This window comes from Hippopotamus amphibius, chromosome 10 (assembly GCF_030028045.1).
Source record: "Hippopotamus amphibius kiboko isolate mHipAmp2 chromosome 10, mHipAmp2.hap2, whole genome shotgun sequence".
Taxonomy (NCBI): Eukaryota; Metazoa; Chordata; class Mammalia; order Artiodactyla; family Hippopotamidae; genus Hippopotamus; species Hippopotamus amphibius.
The window spans coordinates 117,350,953-117,369,677 of record NC_080195.1 but is presented as its reverse complement, the minus strand read 5'-3'; the positions used below and the strand labels follow the sequence as shown (position 1 = coordinate 117,369,677).

At 45.8% G+C, this 18,725-nt stretch overlaps 1 protein-coding gene across 3 annotated transcripts in view; it reads left to right on the top strand.

The window, feature by feature from the left end:
- Positions 1-18,107, top strand: part of MCM3AP (minichromosome maintenance complex component 3 associated protein) — a 46,328-nt gene extending 28,221 nt beyond the window's left edge. For all 3 annotated transcript variants that reach the window (XM_057697956.1, XM_057697955.1, XM_057697954.1), the window contains exons 22-29: positions 4,242-4,500; positions 4,722-4,819; positions 5,624-6,014; positions 7,078-7,335; positions 8,134-8,263; positions 9,917-10,123; positions 12,931-13,081; positions 14,844-18,107. In XM_057697956.1, coding sequence (XP_057553939.1) covers positions 4,242-4,500; positions 4,722-4,819; positions 5,624-6,014; positions 7,078-7,335; positions 8,134-8,263; positions 9,917-10,123; positions 12,931-13,081; positions 14,844-15,002 — 1,653 coding nt within the window. In that variant the 3' untranslated portion in view covers positions 15,003-18,107. The remainder of the gene's footprint in view (positions 1-4,241; positions 4,501-4,721; positions 4,820-5,623; positions 6,015-7,077; positions 7,336-8,133; positions 8,264-9,916; positions 10,124-12,930; positions 13,082-14,843) is intronic.
- Positions 18,108-18,725: the final 618 nt, after the last annotated feature.

The window sequence follows — 18,725 nt, the reverse complement described above, 5'->3', positions numbered from 1 at the left end:
CGCAGTGGTTGAGAATCCGATTGCCTGCCAATGCAGGGGACACGGGTTCGATCTCTGCTCCAGGAAGATCCCACATGCCTTGGAGCAACTAAGCCCGTGCGCCACAACTATTGAGCCTGCGCTTTAGAGCCCGTGAACCACAACTATTGAGCCCATGTGCTGCAACTACTGAAGCCCATGCGCCTAGAGCCTGTGCTCTGCAATAAGAGAAGCCACGGCGATGAGGAGCCTGCGCACCACAATGAAGAGTAGCCCCCACTCACTGCAACTAAAGAAAGCCCGCGCACAGCAAAAAAGACCCAATACAGCCAATAAAATAAATAAATAAATAAATTTGTAAAAAAAATAGAAAACTTGGTGAAAACCCAGAACCATCCTAAAAAGTACATATATATATTCCCTTGTGCATGCTGCATATTCAGAAGCCCCGCACTCCGTGGACCTCTGGTGATTAAACCCAAGAGGGATAAGAGACAGAGCATTACCAAAAAACACAGTGGCTGTTGCAGCTCATATGGTCTGTCAGCTGCTGACATTTTTGTTAAAATAGCTTCCTGATACATCAGGTCTTACCAAAAGACTAATGATTTTTAATCCTGTGTGGTTTTCACGTAGGTTCAGTACTGGGCATTTCAGATTAGTTGTTTTTGTTTTACATTCAAGTTGTCCTCAGTTTTTGATTATAAGTTCCAATTTTTGTTCTCTATAGGTGTTTGTACAATATTGAGCTTAATTGGTTCCCTGAGAGATTCTTGTTTAATGAGAATGTTTCTTCATTAGATTCAAACCTGCATAAATGAATTTTAGGTTTTACTGTGTGTATTCAGAAATAAAACCAGGTGTATATTTTATTTACTTAGAAAATAGCAGTGCAGGGCAGGAAGTATGGGCTTCAGTGTTGCGCAGACCTGGTATTGGTAGCTGCTGCTCTGGCCAGCTCTCCTATCTGGGCCTGGTGCCTTCCACAGTGTGGCGATCAGGACTGGCTGCATGCTCAAAGCAGGGCCCAGGGAAGGTTTCTTTCCCCACGTCCTGACTGAAGGCCTCGACTTCAGGCCTTCTCGTTCTGACAGTCACCTTCATGGCACCCTGACAGCTGCACGTGATGCTCCAGTACAAGTTCCTTGGTCGTTGGAACTGCTGCAAACTGTAGTTTGACTATAGGGTTTTTGTTAGTTTCTTTCCATTTTAATACTACTTATGGTATTTGTTAAACGTGAAAGTAATACATATATAAAACTGTAAAAATATAAGGAAACATGGAGGAGGTGTAAAGATGATGAGAGCCATCTGTGCTCTCACCTCTCAGAGGTAACAGAAACGTCTTGGGGCATGTTCTTTCCTTTCTCCTATACTGGACAATTAGTTTATTCTTCTTGCCTTTATTCTTAAAATTTTAAGTAAAAATAAATACTTGCGTGTAGTTAAGAGTCAGACAGCAGTGCATGGTTTATGATTAGAAATCGCAGCTTCTGGCCCGTCCTGCGCCTTTTCCCAAGCTTGATTTCTGTCACGTTTCCATGTCGCAAGCTCACACTGCCAGTTCTCATTTATCCACTTTAGATGTGCTCTGCTGACTTCCCATTAAAATGTGTGTATTAGTTACCTATTGCTACATAACAGGTTACCTCCAAATGCAGCAGCTTTGGGAACTCCCTGGCGGTCCAGTGGTTAGCATTCTGCGTTTCCACTGCATAGGGCTCGGGTTCGATCCCTGGTTGGGGAACTAAGACCCCACATGCCACGCAGCGTGGCCAAAAAAACCCAAAAAACACCCAAATATGGCAGCTTTAAATAACAAATGTTCGTTACTCATGGTTTCTGTGCCACAGAAGTCCAGGTGTGGCTTAGGTGGGTCCTCTGGCTCAGGATTTCTCCCGAGGTGGAAGTCAAGATGCAGGCCAGGGCTCTGGTCTCCTCTGAATGCTCACTTTTGTGGTTGTTGGCAGGATTCACTTCCCCGCAGGCCATGCCGCATGAGCCTCCACGAGGCAGCGCACAGCAGGGCATTAGCTGGCTCCCCTCAGTTGAGCAAGTTGGCATAATCTCTTTGTAACCTAACCTTAGAGGTGGCATCCCGTCACGTTTGTCTGACTCTGTTAGAAGCATGTCACTAGGCCCAGCCCACTCTCAGGGCAGGTGACGATGCAAGGACGTTAGCACGAGGAGGTGGGATCATGGGGGCCATCCTGGGGCTGCGCACCCACTGGGGGCGGTGTGAACCCTCGTACCCCGGGCCCTCAGCCTCCCCGTCTTCCAACTGGCTACATCACCGCTTTATATTATCTCAGCAGTAATATCACGGGGGTGTGTGTGTGTGTACGTGCTGTTTGCCCCAGAACCAGCAAGTGCTCTGTGACTATGTTTATTTTTTTCTGCAAGTAGCAGTTGCTTCATTACCTTACTTAAGCAGTTTTATCTTTATCTTTCATTAATATTTACCCAAATGTGCTGGCACATGGGCTGTACACATCTTAGTGGAGTTTTCCAAATGTTCTGTCGTTTCACTTTATCCCTCCCTCTGAGAAGGTGCCATCCTCCTGCTCCCCTTGGGGCTGATAATGTGTCCCAGGGTGTGGCTACCACTGGGGCCTCCAGACCAAGAGCGCAGTCCTGCTTCTCCACCTCTAACTCTGACCTTGGGCAAGATTCTCGTGTCTGGGTGCCACCTGTGGGTCGGTACTCTTACTCATGATCACTGTTTTACCAGTGAGGAAACTGAGGCTCAGAGGAGTTAAAGCAGATATCCTCAGGCCATACAGCTACTGCATGGTGTCATTGTGCATAGGGGCCCTTGAGGACAGAGTGAGTTACACACACAGAGTTCTTAGTAGGCTCTTACTTGGTGCTGCCATTGGCGGCAGCAGCAGCAGCAGCAGCAGCAGCAAGATGTTTTCTTGGTTTAGTCTGTTGTCTGATCCGTACGTTTTACACTTTCTCCCAAAGGATGAATGTGTGGGAGGAGGGTTTTCCGTTCTTGCCTGTCTGAAAATGTATTTACCTTCGCATTTGCTTCATAGTTTATCTAGGTTTGTGGAATTATGGGTTGAAAGTTATTTTCCTTCTAGTTTGCTCCACTGTCACCTACCATCCAGCATCGCTGCTGAGATGTCTGAGACCATCCCTGTTCCTTTCTCTGCGCTGCAACTTTGTTTCTCTGTGGAAGCTTGCTCTCTCTGCCCCTGGGGCTCTGGTGCTGACTTCCTTCCCTCATCATCTGGGCTTGGTGGGTCCTTGTGGGCTGGAGACTGAAGTTTCTGCATCTTGACATCTGCTTTCCTTCTGTTTCCTTCTGTTCTCCTTGAACTCCTGTTAGACTGACGTTTGACTTCATCAGTTGATCCTCTGAGCCTCTTAGTCCTTTCTATCCCATTTTCTATCTTGTTTTTTTAATACTGTTCTCTGGGAGATTTCCTTGACTCTGTATTCCAAATGTTCTATTGAGTTTTTAGTAACATATATTATCGATTTCCTTTTTCTTTTCCTTATTTGACTTTTTCATATCATCTTGTGACTATTTCCGGATGCATCCTCAGAGGAAATTAGGATCTTTGCTTAAGTTTTCTTATGTTCCATGCAGTATCTGTTTCCTTTGGGTTTCTCCGTTATTCTAGTTTTTCTCTTATGTTGGAGGCTCTCCTCAGACACCTTATCTGAGGCTGCCCATACCTGAGTGAGGCCCTGAAAGGCTGGTCATAGCTCTGTATGTGGAGTGGGGGTGGAGGGTAACTGAAATGGCAAGCCAGCCTTCTCTGGGGATCTGGGTATGTATTCCCTAGGTGGTTTGGTTTCTCTGGAAAGGACTCATCTTGTCTCCTCCTCAGCAGCTGCTGGTGCTCTCAGGGTGAGGTGGGTGGTACCCACTGCCAGGGCCCCAGCGCTGTGCCTGATGATGCCCCTGTGTCGGGATCCTTAGGACAGGATGCTGGCCCAGGGCCCAGAGGGACGGGTTGGGCTTAGAGGCCACCTGCAGGTGGGTGGATGCCCTGTGGGCCACTGCACCACATGAGACTTGTCCTCTGTGCCTGGAGCCTTGCCCCCGGCTGTTAAGATTAAATTGCTCAAACACAGGTCTATCCAGAGGCTGAATTACTGTGACTAATTCTTGTACTAATTCTTAGCCTCCCGGAGGGAGGCCAACTGAGGTGCAGTGAGCATTTGGCTCTGCTCACCCTGGGACTGACGCTAACTGTCCAGCTGTTCCCTGTGCGTCCATCTTGATGGTCTGGGTACTGTTCCAGGTGGCCCACGGCGCTCTTAGCGACTGTGCCCTCGATGCTGTGGAGACACAGAAGGAGCTCCTGGGAGCCAGTGGGCTCATGTTGCTGCTTCCCCCCAAAGTCACGAGCGAGGACATGGCGGAGGAGGACGTGTACTGGCTGTCGGCCTTGCTGCAGATCAAGCAGCTCCTGCAGGCCAAGCCCTTCCAGCCTGCGCTTCCACTGGTGGTTCTTGTGCCCAGCCCAGGAGGGGATGCTGTGGAGAAGGAAGTGGAAGATGGTTTGTGAAGGCAGTTCCATTTATGAGCTGGCATGTTTATTAATAAGTGGGTAGAGCCGGGGATCTGAGAAAGTGCTGGCAGTGTGGTGTCGAGAGTCATGTGACAGCAGCTGCTGCAGAGACTGGGAGCAGGGCTGGGCGGGGTCAGAGCAGTGGGATGCCTTAGCTCACATGCAAACCTCTGCCAGGAGACAGGTGACCTGCGTCTGTTTCTCTTAAAGGTCTGATGCTACAGGATTTGGTTTCAGCTAAGCTGATTTCAGATTATTCTGTTATTGAGATTCCTGATTCCATTAATGATTTACAAGGCACGACTAAGGTAGGATTTCATTATTTTTAAAGGTCCAACAAGATATTTCATTTTTTTCCCTTTCGCTCTACCTTGAATTTAGTTTGTATTACTGCTTGTGTTTTTCATTTTACATTTTGACAGGAAACTTTCTAAAGATATAAGCAGAAATCAAAATAAAAGACAAAATTTGCCCATCGTCTTGCTATTGGCAACAAATTAAATTGTTCGTGTAAATTTTTTTACAGGTTTCGTTGTTACAGATTTAAAATATGAAAATTCATGTCTCATATCTGAGGATCAGATGTACAGTTATTTTTGTAGGGTGGTTGTCCTTGGAATGTGAAAATAATGTTATCAGAAGTTTCTTTTAAAAAAGGGGAGTCTGTGCTGACACTTATATTTAGGGAAAGAAGTGCCAGGAATTAAAAGTAACTACAGGGTGTGAAAGCATCCAGGCATGTAGCAAAGCTTTTAGTCCCTGGAAGCTGATGTTCCTGTTCCTAGAAAGGTGTGAGGTGAAGAGAACGTGCAGGGCCGGTTTCCCTTGGGTCCCCAGCCCTTTCAGTGGAGAGATCCTGCGGGCCGTGCTCCTCGGGGGTGAGGGGAACAGGAGCCCTTCTCGGGGTCCCTGCTGTGTGGGTATCCACAGCCCTGGGAAACCAAACTCAACTGCAGTGGAAGCTTCTGCTCCCCTTCCTGGCGTAGTTGAGAGGCTGCTGCTCTGGTGGCACCTGCTGTGGCAGCTGTGGGAGGGGCACCTGCAGGAATCTCCTCCTGAAAAACAGCGTGAATTGTTGAACCAGATCTCTCCCCACTGTCTTTGCTTCTCAGGTTTCACAGGCTGTGCAGTGGCTGGTCTCCCACTGCCCCTGTGCCCTTGACCTTTGCTGCCAGACCCTCATTCAGTACGTGGAAGATGGAGTTAGCCAGGAGTTTAGTGGCCGGTTTTTCCACGACAGAAGAGAGCGGAGGCTGGGCGGCTTGGCCTCGCAGGAGCCGAGCGCCGTCATCGAGTTGTTCAACAGCGTGCTGAGCTTCCTGGCCTCCGTAGTGTCCTCCGAGCAGCTCTGCGACCTGTCCTGGCCTGTCACCGAGTTTGCCGAGGCAGGAGGCAGCCGGCTGCTTCCTCACCTTCACTGGAACGCCCCGGAGCACCTGGCCTGGCTGAGGCAGGCTGTCCTCGGCTTCCAGCTCCCGCAGATGGACCTTCCGCCCCTGGGGGGTGCGTGCTTGGGCTGAGGGGTGCTGGCTGGGAAGGGGTGTAGTGCGGCCAAGTTCGCCGTCTCCTTCTTGTTGGAGTGACACTCTGGCAGGTTGGGCACCAGTGTGAGGTGGTCCCCCTCCAGTGGGCACCCTGGCCCTACACCACACCTGTCTGCACTTGCCTTTGGGTTCAGGAGTCAGGATGAGCTGGGGTCTTGTGGAGTGGGAGCTGTTGGCCCTTCACCACCAGCTGAGTGCTCTGTGGGTATCTTCAGCCCTGGGAAGGAGGTGTCGGGGGAGTGTTGAACCCAAGGCCTGGGGTTTCTCGATTCACAGCAGGTCCCGTCCTGCTGTGCCATGGCGTTTGGGAGCAAAAGACCTGGGGACTCTGCAGTCCCCTCCCTGTGCTGCTGGCTCTGCTGGGGCCATGGCATTCAGTGCTGCTTTAACACCAGGGTTCCTTCTTTGTGGCTCTGGCTGTGCCTGAGGGAGGCTTTTGGGTTGTTCTCATGCAGACTCTGCGGGTCCTTGTGCTGTGAGGAGGCTCCCCCTTCCCTTGCTGATGCTGTTAAGAGGGAACGGGTCTGCTTGTGCTCACGTGATGCAGCATGTGGCCCTGGCCGGGCCCTTCTCCTTTAGAGCATGTGGAACAGAGGCCTCAGGCATCCTTCTAAATTTTGAGGTGAGGTCTCCAGTAGGTCTCACAGACATTTGCTACTGAAGGAACCCAAAGAGAAACAAATCCTCTGCCATGAGCTTGGTCGGGGCTCCCCAGGAGAAGCCCCTGCCTCTGGGACCAGACCTCCCTGAGGTCTGGATTCCTGCATGCATCTGCAGGCCTCTGTGGTCAGAGCCTCTAGGATGGACCCTTTGTTGTGAATTCTGACTTGGGTGACTGAATCCCTGACTGGACACGGGGAGAGAAATGTTCTTTCTTTAACAGCTGTGGTTCTGTTGTATTCAGAGTTGAAGGCAGACTTCTCAGCTACACAAGTTGCCTTCTCCTGGGAAAATGCAGAGTGAAGAACATTTCACACAGATTTCCACCAAACCCTGTGACTCACAAGGTGCTTTGTCTCCAGCTCCCTGGCTCCCTGTGTGCTCCATGGTCGTCCAGTACGCCTCCCAGATCCCCAGCTCTCGTCAGACGCAGCCTGTCTTGCAGTCCCAGGTGGAGAGCCTGCTCCACAACACGTACCGCAGGTGGAAGAGCAAGAGCCCCTCTCTGGGCCAGGGGGTGGGGCCCTCAGTTGCTGAGATCCCGTGGGATGATGTCATCGCCTTGTGCATCAACCATAAGCTGAGGGACTGGACACCCCCCAAGCTTCCAGTCACATCAGGTAGGTAGTGCTTGGTGCTGTGGAACAGGACCTGCTGCCCCCAGGGCATGTGTGCTTGGGCTGAGGGGTGCTGGCTGGGAAGGGGTGTAGTGCGGCCGAGTTGGCCATCTCCTTCTCGCTGGAGTGACACTCTGGCAGGTTGGGCACCAGTGTGAGGTGGTCACCCCTCCACTGGGCACCCTGGTCCTACACCACACCTATCTGCACTTGCCTTTGGGTTTAGGAGTCAGCACGAGTTGGGGTTTTGTGGAGTGGGAGCTGTTGGCCCTTCACCACCAGCTGAGTGGTCTGTGGGTATCTGTTCAGCCCCAGGAAGGAGGTGTCAGGAGGAGTGCTGAACCTAAGGCTGAAGGTCTCCTCAGGAGACTTTCCTGGTCCAGTTTCAGCAAAGGAAGGTGTTTACTTGATGTTTGTTTCTTTCCTGCGGGTCCCCACCCTTCCTTCCCTGAGGACCTCCTCTTCAAGCCGGTGACTTCCAGGTGACTTGTTATCATTGGGAAGAGCTGAGAAGGTTCCAGGAGAGCCTGCACTCATCTCCCTGAAATGGGCCCCCAAGGCAGGCTTTAGAGAGGCTTCCCTGAGTAGTCACACTGGCCATGCAGGTCTGGACGTGAGCCTCTCTGGACCTTGAATGCCCCATGGACACTTGGAGCATATTTAGCTCAAGCATGGGAGTCACATAATTGTGTGACTTTAATCAGAAGGGCTTGTCTTTAAGTCAGTGAATTTAAGCATACTTCAAGTGGTCACCTGTTGCTCTTTTGATATTCTTTTCTTATTTTTGTATTGTTTTCTCAGAGGCACTGACTGAAGATGGTCAGATATGTGTGTATTTTTTTAAAAATCACTTGAAAAAATATGACGTTCCTTTGTCGTGGGAACAAGCCAGAATGCAGACACAGAAGGCGCTACAGTTGAGTCGGAACCGGTGAGATCTGTGTTCAGTGTGTGTTTCTGTCATCCCACTTCCAGAATACACAGCAGAAATGCACATCCTGTACACGAAATCCAGCCCACTGTGGGAAGATTCCAACAAATACTTAAGGAACAGATTATTCCCATGTAGTAGAAACTGTTGTAGAGTAGAGAAAAGGAAGCATCTCGTTTCATTTATTGGACAAACCTGACCCTGAAGTCGTAAGATAACCTGGAGAGTGCAAACAAAAGAAAGCTGACATCTGATCTCACTTACCAACCTGGTTCAAAAATACTAAGTAAAATGTGTTAGCACATGCAGTTTTGCTGTACATAAGAAAACTCACAGGCTCGCTTTACACCATGCTACACAGTATCAACAATAGAAATCTATTCATGTAATTTGCTGCCATAACAGAAAAATAAGCAATCATTTCACTAGGTGTGGAAATGCTTTCCTTAAAATTTATACCCATTCCTAATAAAATTTCTTATCAAACTTGGGTAGAAAATTCCTTAACTTGATAGGGCTATCTACCATAAAACTACCCAAAAAAGCTGCCATGCTTCTTGAAACACTGAATTTAGAACCAGCCTTGAGACATCAGAAGCACTGAATTTAGAACCAGCCTTGAGCTGCCCCTGACATCACTGCTGTTCACTGTTGTCCTGGAGACCCTGCCCAGTTAAGGGATACAGACACGGTGGCATAAATATTGAGAGAGAGGAGGAACTATATTTCCAGACAGTAAAATTGTCAGTTCAAGATCATCAACAGTCACACCCTTAGAACTATTCAGCATTCAGCAAGGTGATGATACAGATCAACCTACAACGTACAAAAATTCTCATTCACGGCAGCAACAGATCTAGAACGTGTAGACACAGACTGACCAGGAGAGGTGCTAAACCCCTGTGAAGGGGATTCTCAGGGCCCTGAAGGGGCAAAGAAAACCTTGAATAAATGAGGGGCAGGCTAGGCTTTGTTGACTGGAGGACAAAATGCTATAAAGATGTCAGTTCTCAAGCTATGAAGTCAGGGTATTTCTAATCAAAAGCCCAAAAGGATGTTTCCCCCTGGTCTTGACAAGTTGATTCTAAATTTCATCAGGATGAGAAAACGTGTAGCTATTGCTGAGAAAATTTTGAACAAGAATAACAAGGAAGATATGCTTCGCCTGATATCACAACATGTAATAAAGTTACAGTAGACAAACGGAAAGCATTAGACCCTTGTCTCCCGCTGTTGTAAACATTACTTCCAGGGGAATTCCCTTGCGGGCCAGTAGTTAGGACTCAGCGCTTTCACTGCCAAGGGCCCAGGTTCATTCCCTGGTCAGAGAGCTAGAATTCTGCAGGCCTCACATCACAGGAAAAGAAAAAAAAATTCCGGATGGATTTCAGAGATAAATACAAAAATAAGAACCTTGCCAATATTAGGGGAAAACAGAGAATCTGCTGATGAGCCTGGAATAGGAAGCAAAACTCAGAGTAGAGAAGCTTCAGGAGCCCAGCTCCCCGGAGAGAGGAAGCTCCTGCAAGGCAGAGGCTGCCCTCCCTCTGTGCCCGTGCCTGACCCTAAAGTGCCCCCACTCTACCTGATGCCAGAGGAGCCCTTTCTCCCTCTCTTTCCTGACAGTAAGCATTTCAAAACATGTACTTACAGTTTGGGGATAAGGTCTTTTCATCCTTCTGCAAACAAGCTTCCCACTCCGTTACTTCACGTGCACCGCAAAGGGAAGAAAGGTGTGGAGCACGGCCGAGAAGGGAGGATTCCCAGCACGGAGGATCTGATGCGCGGAGCCTCTGCCCAGGAGCTCCTGGCCCAGTGTCTGTCTAGCAGCCTGTTGCTGGAGAAAGAGGAGAACAAGAGGTGAAGCCCGTTCCCTGGGGTTCATTATGTCCTTTAAGCCACTTCATGCTTGGTTAGCAAGGATCCCAGTGATGAGACTGTTTAAAAAAGAAGGCAAGTCAGACGTGGGAAGGGTAAGCTCTTTGAGGACAGAGGCAGTGCCCTCGACAGTGTGCCTTCAGCTGTTTTAGTATTCGAAGGCAGTTTTGCTGATAGTTTACTACTGAAAGTCTTGAGTCTCCTGGCGGGAAGTGAGCATGTGGCCAGCTTGCTCTCTGCCCGTCTGGCCAGCCTGACTGAGGATATTGGTGTGTTCCCACACTGTGGGTGGGCAGGAGCTGGAGAAGGCCCTCCTCTGCCTCTCCCACCACTTTGTTTATGGTTTTACTGAGGAAGAGACTGGCAAGAAGGGAGTTTACACTGTCATCCTCATGCCGCCCCCTGCCTCCATGTCCAGCCTGTAGGCAAGGTCAGCGCCTCCCCTTGTCTGGACTCTCATCTCCCACCCATTCAAGGACACTTGTCCAGTGAGAGTCCTTCCCTCTCCTGTCAGCATACAAACACGAAAACACGCTGCCATTTCTCCCTGTCTTGGCCCCATTTCCCTTTCTAGTCACCGCCCCCATGTTTCTGCTCTTAGCAGTGAACTCAAAGACAGTGTGATTCTTGCTCCTCCAGTCCTCTTTCCCAGTCTACTGCAGCCCCTCCCTACCTCTCATGTCTGCTCTGGTCAAGGTACCGCAGCCTGCACACAGCTGAACTGACCATGAACCCCAGGCCCTAGCAGCCCCACATGTATCCCCCACCCATCTGCCCAGGCTCACTCTCTAGACCTCTCCTCTGTGTTATCTGCACCTACTCCCCAGCGATTACATCCAGTTTAATGGATTTTAAAGTAACATCAGTACTCTGACAACTTCAAATTGTGTCTCAAACCCTGAGATTTTTTTTTTCAAGTGGGTGGTAAGAGCATAAGGCTTTCTTTCATTATGTATATTTTATAACTTATACATGCATAACAAATACTTTTTTGCATGTATCAAGTATATATTAAAATATTTTTTAATGGTGAAAACCTTTGGCAAGGTCCAGGGATTGACATCTCCATTTGAATATGTAATCTCTCTCTCAAACTTAGCATGTCTAAAATGTTACTCCTGCTTTCCCCCACAAAACTGTTCTTTACCCAGTCTTTTCCTTCTCAGTAAATAGCACCACCTTATATAGCCTTAGTCACTCAAAACAAAAAAATTAGGAACCATATTTCATTGCCCTCTCCTTCCCCTTCCACATCTGAATTCTCACATACAAACCCTGAGATTTAAACTCCAGATTTGAATTTTCTAGTTCTTCCTTGAGCTCTTCATTAGGCATCTACTGGATGCCTGATAGCCATCTCAAAGCTAACATATCCCAAATCCAATTGCCGATTTTCTCCCAACCAGCCTCTCCTACAGTGGTCTTCTCAGTTGATGGTGGCTCCATCCTTCCAGCTTCCCAGGCCAAAAGCCTTGGAATCATCCCTCCACATGCAGTCCACCCACAAATCCTATTGGCTCTGTTCAAAATATATTCAGAATTGGATCATTTTTGCAGTAGTGTGTAATCTAGTCTCAGCAGACCTAGTGTGAGCCTTTCAAATGTGAGGCAAAGGTCATGTTTCTCCTTTGCTCACAACCTTCCAGTGGTTTCCTCTCTCACCAGATCAAAGGCAGAATCCTCGCAAGTGGGCAGAGCCCTGTGTGATCCGTCTCCCATTTCCTTTCTGACCTCTCCTTCCTCCAACATGCTAGGCATTGCACAGGCAGGCCTTGGTGTTAGCCATTCCTTTAGCCTGGGACTCCCCAGCCACCCCCTAATATATCCCCTTGGCTCACCTTATACTCACTTCCGGTTTCTGCTCACAACTACTCAGTGAGGACCTCCTTACCTGTCTTACCAGTTCTCCCTGTCTCCATGTCTCTGCTTTGTCTTTCTCATCTTCAGACTTCTCCTTTGTCTGTCTCCCCTCACTAAAGTGTAAGCTGCCTACAGCTGGCCCTTGTCTGTTTTGTTTCAGTGCTGTATCCCTGGTACCCAGAATGGCACCTAGCATTTGGTGGAGGCTTGATAAATATGTGTTGGGAAAGTGAATGAATGTGTCATGATTTCTAAAAGTAGGTTTTCTTAGATCTGTATCATTTAAGCAGTTTGGATCAGATTATTTTTCTCGAGAAGACAAGTATATGGAGTGTGTTAGGTGGCAATGAGATGTTATTTTGGGTTAATTTTAAACTATAAGCAGCGATCCATACATTTGGATAATCCAAAGAGATACAAATTGTTATAGACACATAATCGCAAAATAAGCCAGAAAAGATAAACCAAATGAGAGAATTACAAGTTATGTTAAAAAACAGTTGTTTTGACTGTAAAATAGGTAGCCAGTGGGAAGTTGTATAACAAAGGGAGTTCAGCTCGAGGATGGAAGATGCCTTAGAGGACTGGGACGGGGAGGGTGGGGGGGAGTTGAGGGAGGGAGGGAATACGGGAATATGTGTATAAAAACAGATGATTGAACTTGGTGTACCCCCAAAAAATAATAAATTAAAAAAAAAACCAAAAAGTTGTTTTGGATAAATGCCACCTTTTTCATTAACTATAAATCAGGTTTATAAGTTGAAGAGAAGATATTAAATTTTTTTAAACAGTGCTTTTCTGCTTCTCAGTTAATGTCATAACTTAGTTCCATCTTTAGTAAAAAGCAAAGCTTTAAAAAGTTTAAAGCATGTATAGGAGAAAAGTGAGTGATCGTTAAATGTTTTCTTCCTAATGCTCAAATGTTTCAGGTTTGAAGATCAGCTTCAGCAGTGGTTGTCAGAGGACTCGGGAGCATTTACAGATTCAACTTCCCTTCCCCTCTACCTTCCTCAGACTCTGGTGTCTCTGCCTCAGACTATTGAATCTGTGATGAAAACATCTACAACTGCTAGCCCTCAGGTGAGAAGAGAGTACATTTGGCATTTATATTAGACTTAATGACTGAGAGAATGGCTGGGAAAAAAGTAATGTCTTGAGTAATCGTATGATGTTATGATGACCAATAAATTATTAGCTTAAATTAGATCTTTTCTTAAACTTAATCTGTCAGTGTTACAGTGGCCCAACTAACTCTGAGTTTCAGCTTATGAAATGAATGAAGAATGAAATTGAAACATGCTTAAGAACTGAACAAAACCCATAACCATGTGCTGACATGCAGTGAAGTGTTGAGGAGAATAACAAAGGTGACAGGAATGGTTCGGTTTATGGAACACATACTGTCCAAGCTGTGGCATCACCCAGACCTCCCTTTCTGGGTATGCTCACAGAAGGCAAAGGCCTCACTCAAGAGTGTTCAGCTACTCAGTGGCAAAGCTGTTTTTTGTTTGTTTGGTTTTTGTCATTTTGTTTTATTTTATTAGAGTTGATTTACAATATTATATTAGTTTCAGGTATACAGCATAGTGATTCAGTATTTTTACAGATAATACTCCATTAAAATTGTTACAAAATATTGGCTGTAATTTCCTGTGCTGTACAGTGTATCCTTGTTGTTTATTTTATACATAGTAGTTTGTATCTCTTAATCTCATATCCGTGTCTTGCCCCTTCCCCTTCCCTCTTCCCACTGGTAACCACTACTGTGTTTTCTATATCTATGAGTCTGTTTCTGTTTTGCTATATATATTTGTTTATTTTTTAGACTCACATGCCAATGATATTATACAGTATTTGTCTTTCTCTGACTTATTTTACTAAGCATAATATTCTCTCTGTCCATCCATGTTGCTGTAAATGGCAGCATTTCATTCTTTTTTTCATGGCTGAGTAATATTCCATTGTATATATATGAGGGTGAGTCAAAAATTATCTGCACTCTGGCTGTAGAATTTATTTTAATTAAGTTAAGACAAATATATCACTTTTTGATATAATCTGCTTGCTTTTCAATAAACTTTGTCCATCTGTCAACAAGCTTTGGCAAAGCTGCTTTTTAAAGCCAGATGCAGCTGGCTCCAAAGCTCAAGGTCTTTCTACCTCACCATCCTTCCTTCAGTGATAAAAGAAACAAAAGCAGAATTTTTATCATAGATATATGTATAATGCTGGACAGGTAAAATGTATGCTCCTGGATTGGCTTTTAGGAAGCCCTTATTGAAGGGGAGAAAAACAAATTAAGGTGACATAATATATTTTTGTTCACTGTAGCATTTATAGTACATAAAAGTGGAAACTAAATATCTAAAGACAAGAGTCTGGTTCAGCATTTATAATATATATGATGGAATAGTTCATAGCTCTTGACCGTGATATTTTATAAAAACGACTAGAAGTTGTTCATGGTAGAATCAGAAGTGGAGGGAGTTCCTGACAGTCCAGTGGTTAAGACTCTGCACTTCCAGTGCAGGGGGCGCAAGTTCGATTCCTGGTTGGGGAACTAAGATCCCACATGCCATGCAGCACGGCCAAAAAATAAAATTAAAAAAAATAATGAAGAGTCAGAAGAGGAAACATTCCATGTGCAGGTGATACCAGCTGTATGTGTATGTGCTGGAAGGGGCTGGAAGGATGTAGGATAGATGTCAAAAGGGGTTTGTTGAGCCCAGCAGGCCCCAGAAGAGGTTTCTAACATGAATCAGATCTAGTGCCTTTACAGAGGATATATCTTGGCTTGTGGATACCTCAAAACTATTTTTAGTATCTTTTTTTGTTCAAATAGAATGAAAGGACAGGGGAGCAAGTGCAGTTGTCTGAGGCAACAGGCACATCTCTGACCGAACAGCTGACGCACCTAGAAAGGCTGATCCGGAGTTCAAGGGAAGAGGACGTTGCCTCTGAGCTCCATCTCTCTGCACTACTGGATATGGTGGACATTTGAGCTGCTGGACCTGAGAGAGGGTCCAGGAGATTTTCTTTTACTCACAATAATGTTATTCTCAGATGCTTGATGCATGTTGGAATGTGATTATTAATCATGCAAATAAACCACTGGAATACCTAATGAGGTCTTCCTCAGTTTTCAGAATGAAAGGCTTTTTTCTGCTGTGTAATGTCTTTGATACCCTTATCTGTTTTCATGATCTCTTCTGACTGTCATCCGCCAACACATGCTCTTACATTTCAGTGTGTAACAGTGGTCATTCATTGTCTTAGCAAAAGTTGCAGTTCCTGACATGCCAAAACCAGTCTTGCAGGGATGAATAAGGTTCAGGGACCCTGCCCACCAAGCCTGCCCAGCTCACACCTCAGAGAGCCAACAGATGTAATGAGCCAGCTGTGTATGTGTATAGCTCTCTGAGGCATGGGGCATGTGCCTGGATTGGAAGCAGGGGGAGACAAGGGGATTGGGTGGAGGAGAGAGCAGAATTCCTGGAGAGCAGTGCAGGAGTATAATCTGAGAGGATGTGATGAAAACCTGGAGGTGCCAGTTTGGTAGTTTTGCCAAGTGAGGGGAGAGGCCAGACCACAGAGACCCTTGCTGCTTTACTGTGAGTGCTATGGGAATCAGCTACTGAAGGACATTAGGCAGAGAAGTGATTTGGACACATTTTGTTTTCTAAAATTGCATATGGGGAACATCAGCAAGACAAGCCATGAATCTTGAAAGGGGGGTGCTACAGCTGTCCAGGCGAAAGAAGGGTATAATCCTGAGTCTGCTAGCATTTGGTGTGGAGAGAAGGGATAAATTTGAGCCATATGCAGAAAGAAGTATTAATAGACTTGGTAATGCTGAGTATGACCATCAGTCTTAAGTTGGCACTCAGAATCTCCCTACTATATCCCACATCCTCTAGACTCTCGGAGAAAACAGTTTCACATCTTCTCATTCTCTTCAAATCTGCAACATTCCTAGATGATGACGTGCTTCTTATTTCACTGAGAAAAAAGAAGCACTAGGAACAGAACTTCCTCATCCTACCACCACCAAATCTGCAAGCAAAACCCTGCATCCCCCAGAACAAACACCAACCAACTTTTAGGGGTTTCTTCAGTGATTAACTTCATGTTTATCAGTAAAGACTTAAGTAATGCTATTTTTTTTTATAAATTATTTATTTTATTGGCTGTGTTGGGTCTTTTTTGCTGTGCGTGGGCTTTCTTTTTTTAGTTGCGGTGAGTGGGGGCTACTCTTCGTTGCAGTGCGCAGGCTCCCCATTGCCGTGGCTTCTCTTGTTGCGGAGCATGGGCTCTAGGCGCGTGGGCTTCAGTAGCTGCAGCACATGGGCTCAATAGTTGTGGTTCACGGGCTCTAAAGCGCAGGCTCAATAGTTGTGGCGCATGGGCTTAGTTGCTCCGCGGCATGTGGGATCTTCCTGGAGCAGGGATCGAACCTGTGTCCCCTGCATTGGCAGGTGGATTCTCAACCATTGCGCCACCTAGGAAGCCCAGTAATGCTATTTCCTAATCTTGAGTTTAGACATTATCTGTTGATTTCCTACAATAGAAAATGAGTTTGCTCTTACACTATCCTCTCTTCAGTGTGTATCACCCACACATGCATACTGTATTTCCTCTCCCATTAGTCTCCCAAAACAATTTAAGATAATGTTAGCTGAAATCTGCATTCAGAGTTCAGTATGACTGTATTAACCCTGTTTGCTATTTGAGTCCTGTACTGGTTTATGATTACATTTCCTTTAGGTACAACTTTCAGTTGTACCTAGAGTCAATTGTCTTGTTTTTTCATTTAGTTGGTTTTCTGTGTTCTTAGCACTACTTCACCCAAACCTCTCCTTGCTAAGTATAAAGCTCCTCCCAGCACTCATGTGCATCAGGTAATATGCTAGCTCCATTTTCTTTTGGAAATGACCCTCTGGGAAACCCCCATCTTTGTGCCCCATTGGACATTGTCTGGATTCTGAGTCGTGGATCTTCCTCCTTGGTTTGCTTTCTCATTTTGATGGAGCTCATCTTTTAAAGCCTTCTGAGCTTGCATATCTAAAATGTCTTTATTTCTACCCTTAGATTAGATTCATCGTTTGAATGGAAATAGAATTTTACATTTGAAATCATTCCTGTTTTTGTTTGTTTTTTGTTGCTGGAAGTTTTTTAAGATCATCTCTATCCCTGGTGGTCTCAAATTTCTCGACAACATGCTTGTATTGGTTTCCCAAATTCCTATTCTCTGCCGAATTTATTGTGCTGGGCACACAGTAGTGCTTTTTTCCAGTAGTTATTGCTATGTAAAAAACCATAGCTTAAGTTTGGGAAGCTATCTCCTGGATCCGCTATCTCTTGGGATCTGTCATGCACTTGCAGTCAGGTATTGGCTGGGACTGTGGTTATTTGAAGTCTTGACTCGGCTGGATGTCCAAGACAGCTCACTCACATAGCAGGCAGGTGATGTTGCACTGTTGGCTAGGGGCTCAGCTGGGGCTTTTGACCTAAGTAGCTATATGTGACCTCACCATGTGGCCTGGCTTCCTCACAGCAAAGTGGCCTCAGATAGGACTTCTCAGCGTGGCATTTCAGGGCTCCAAGTGCAAGTGCCCCAGCGAGCAAAATGTAAGCGCAGCTTTGGAATCTGTTCAGGATCACTTCCACTGCATTGTATTGGTTACAAGATTCAAAGGATGGGACATAGGTCCTGTTTCTCAATGAGGATGAGTGGTAAGACCATTTTGTAAAAGAGCATGTGAGATGGGAGATTTTGCAGGCATCTTTAGAAAATATTCTTTCATGCTTTTTCAATCCAGAAAATTTTCCACAATTCTGAGAATGTTTGGAAATTATTTAATACAATCTTCCCCTTCGCTATTTCCTTTTGGAACTCCTAATATCAGATGTTCAACCACCACCTGTATTAATGCTCCAGTTTCTTTTCCAGTTTTTTATATCTTTATCTTTTTATCCTATTATCCTAAAATGTCTGTATCTCCCTGTTCTAGTGACTTTAAAACTGCTGCCATATTATGAATCACTAAATTGTACACCTGTAACTTATATATTATACATCAACTATACTTCAATAAAGAAAAGTTAAAAAAATTTTAAATTTGCTGCCATGTTTTAAATTTCTGAGTCTTTTTTCTTAATGTTTCTTATTAGTGACTTGTATTCATTTATTCAGTATACACTTTCTCGGAGTGTTTCCTATATGCCAGGCATTATTCCAGGTGCTGGGGATATAGCAACAAATGAAACAAATTTCAGCCCTCACAGGGCTTATATTTTAGTGTGGAGATGGGCAATAAACAAGGTAATTATGCAAAATATTTGGTAAGCTAATTGGTGATAAGCACAGAGAGAAATAAGGCAGGGTGGAGGGGAAGAGTATGTCACATGGTTCTTGTTTCATTAGTGCAACATCCCATTTTTGTGAAGACATGTTTTTGTCCAAGTCCTCTTCCACAACTTTTGATCATCTCCATGTCTCAAAATTTCCTTTTTCTGTGTGTTTTGTTGCCTTTCATGGTAGAGATTTTCCTCGAATGTCTGGCTCATGTTGATGATGGGGATCTGAGGAGCTTGCTGGAAGCTCTGTGTCAGCAGATACAGTCTCTCAGCTGATAGGCTTCTCTGCTTTTCTACTGGGTCCCAGTTGCCAATATTTGCAGGTCTTTCAGGGGAGGGCCATTTGCTTTAGAGAAATCCTCCTATC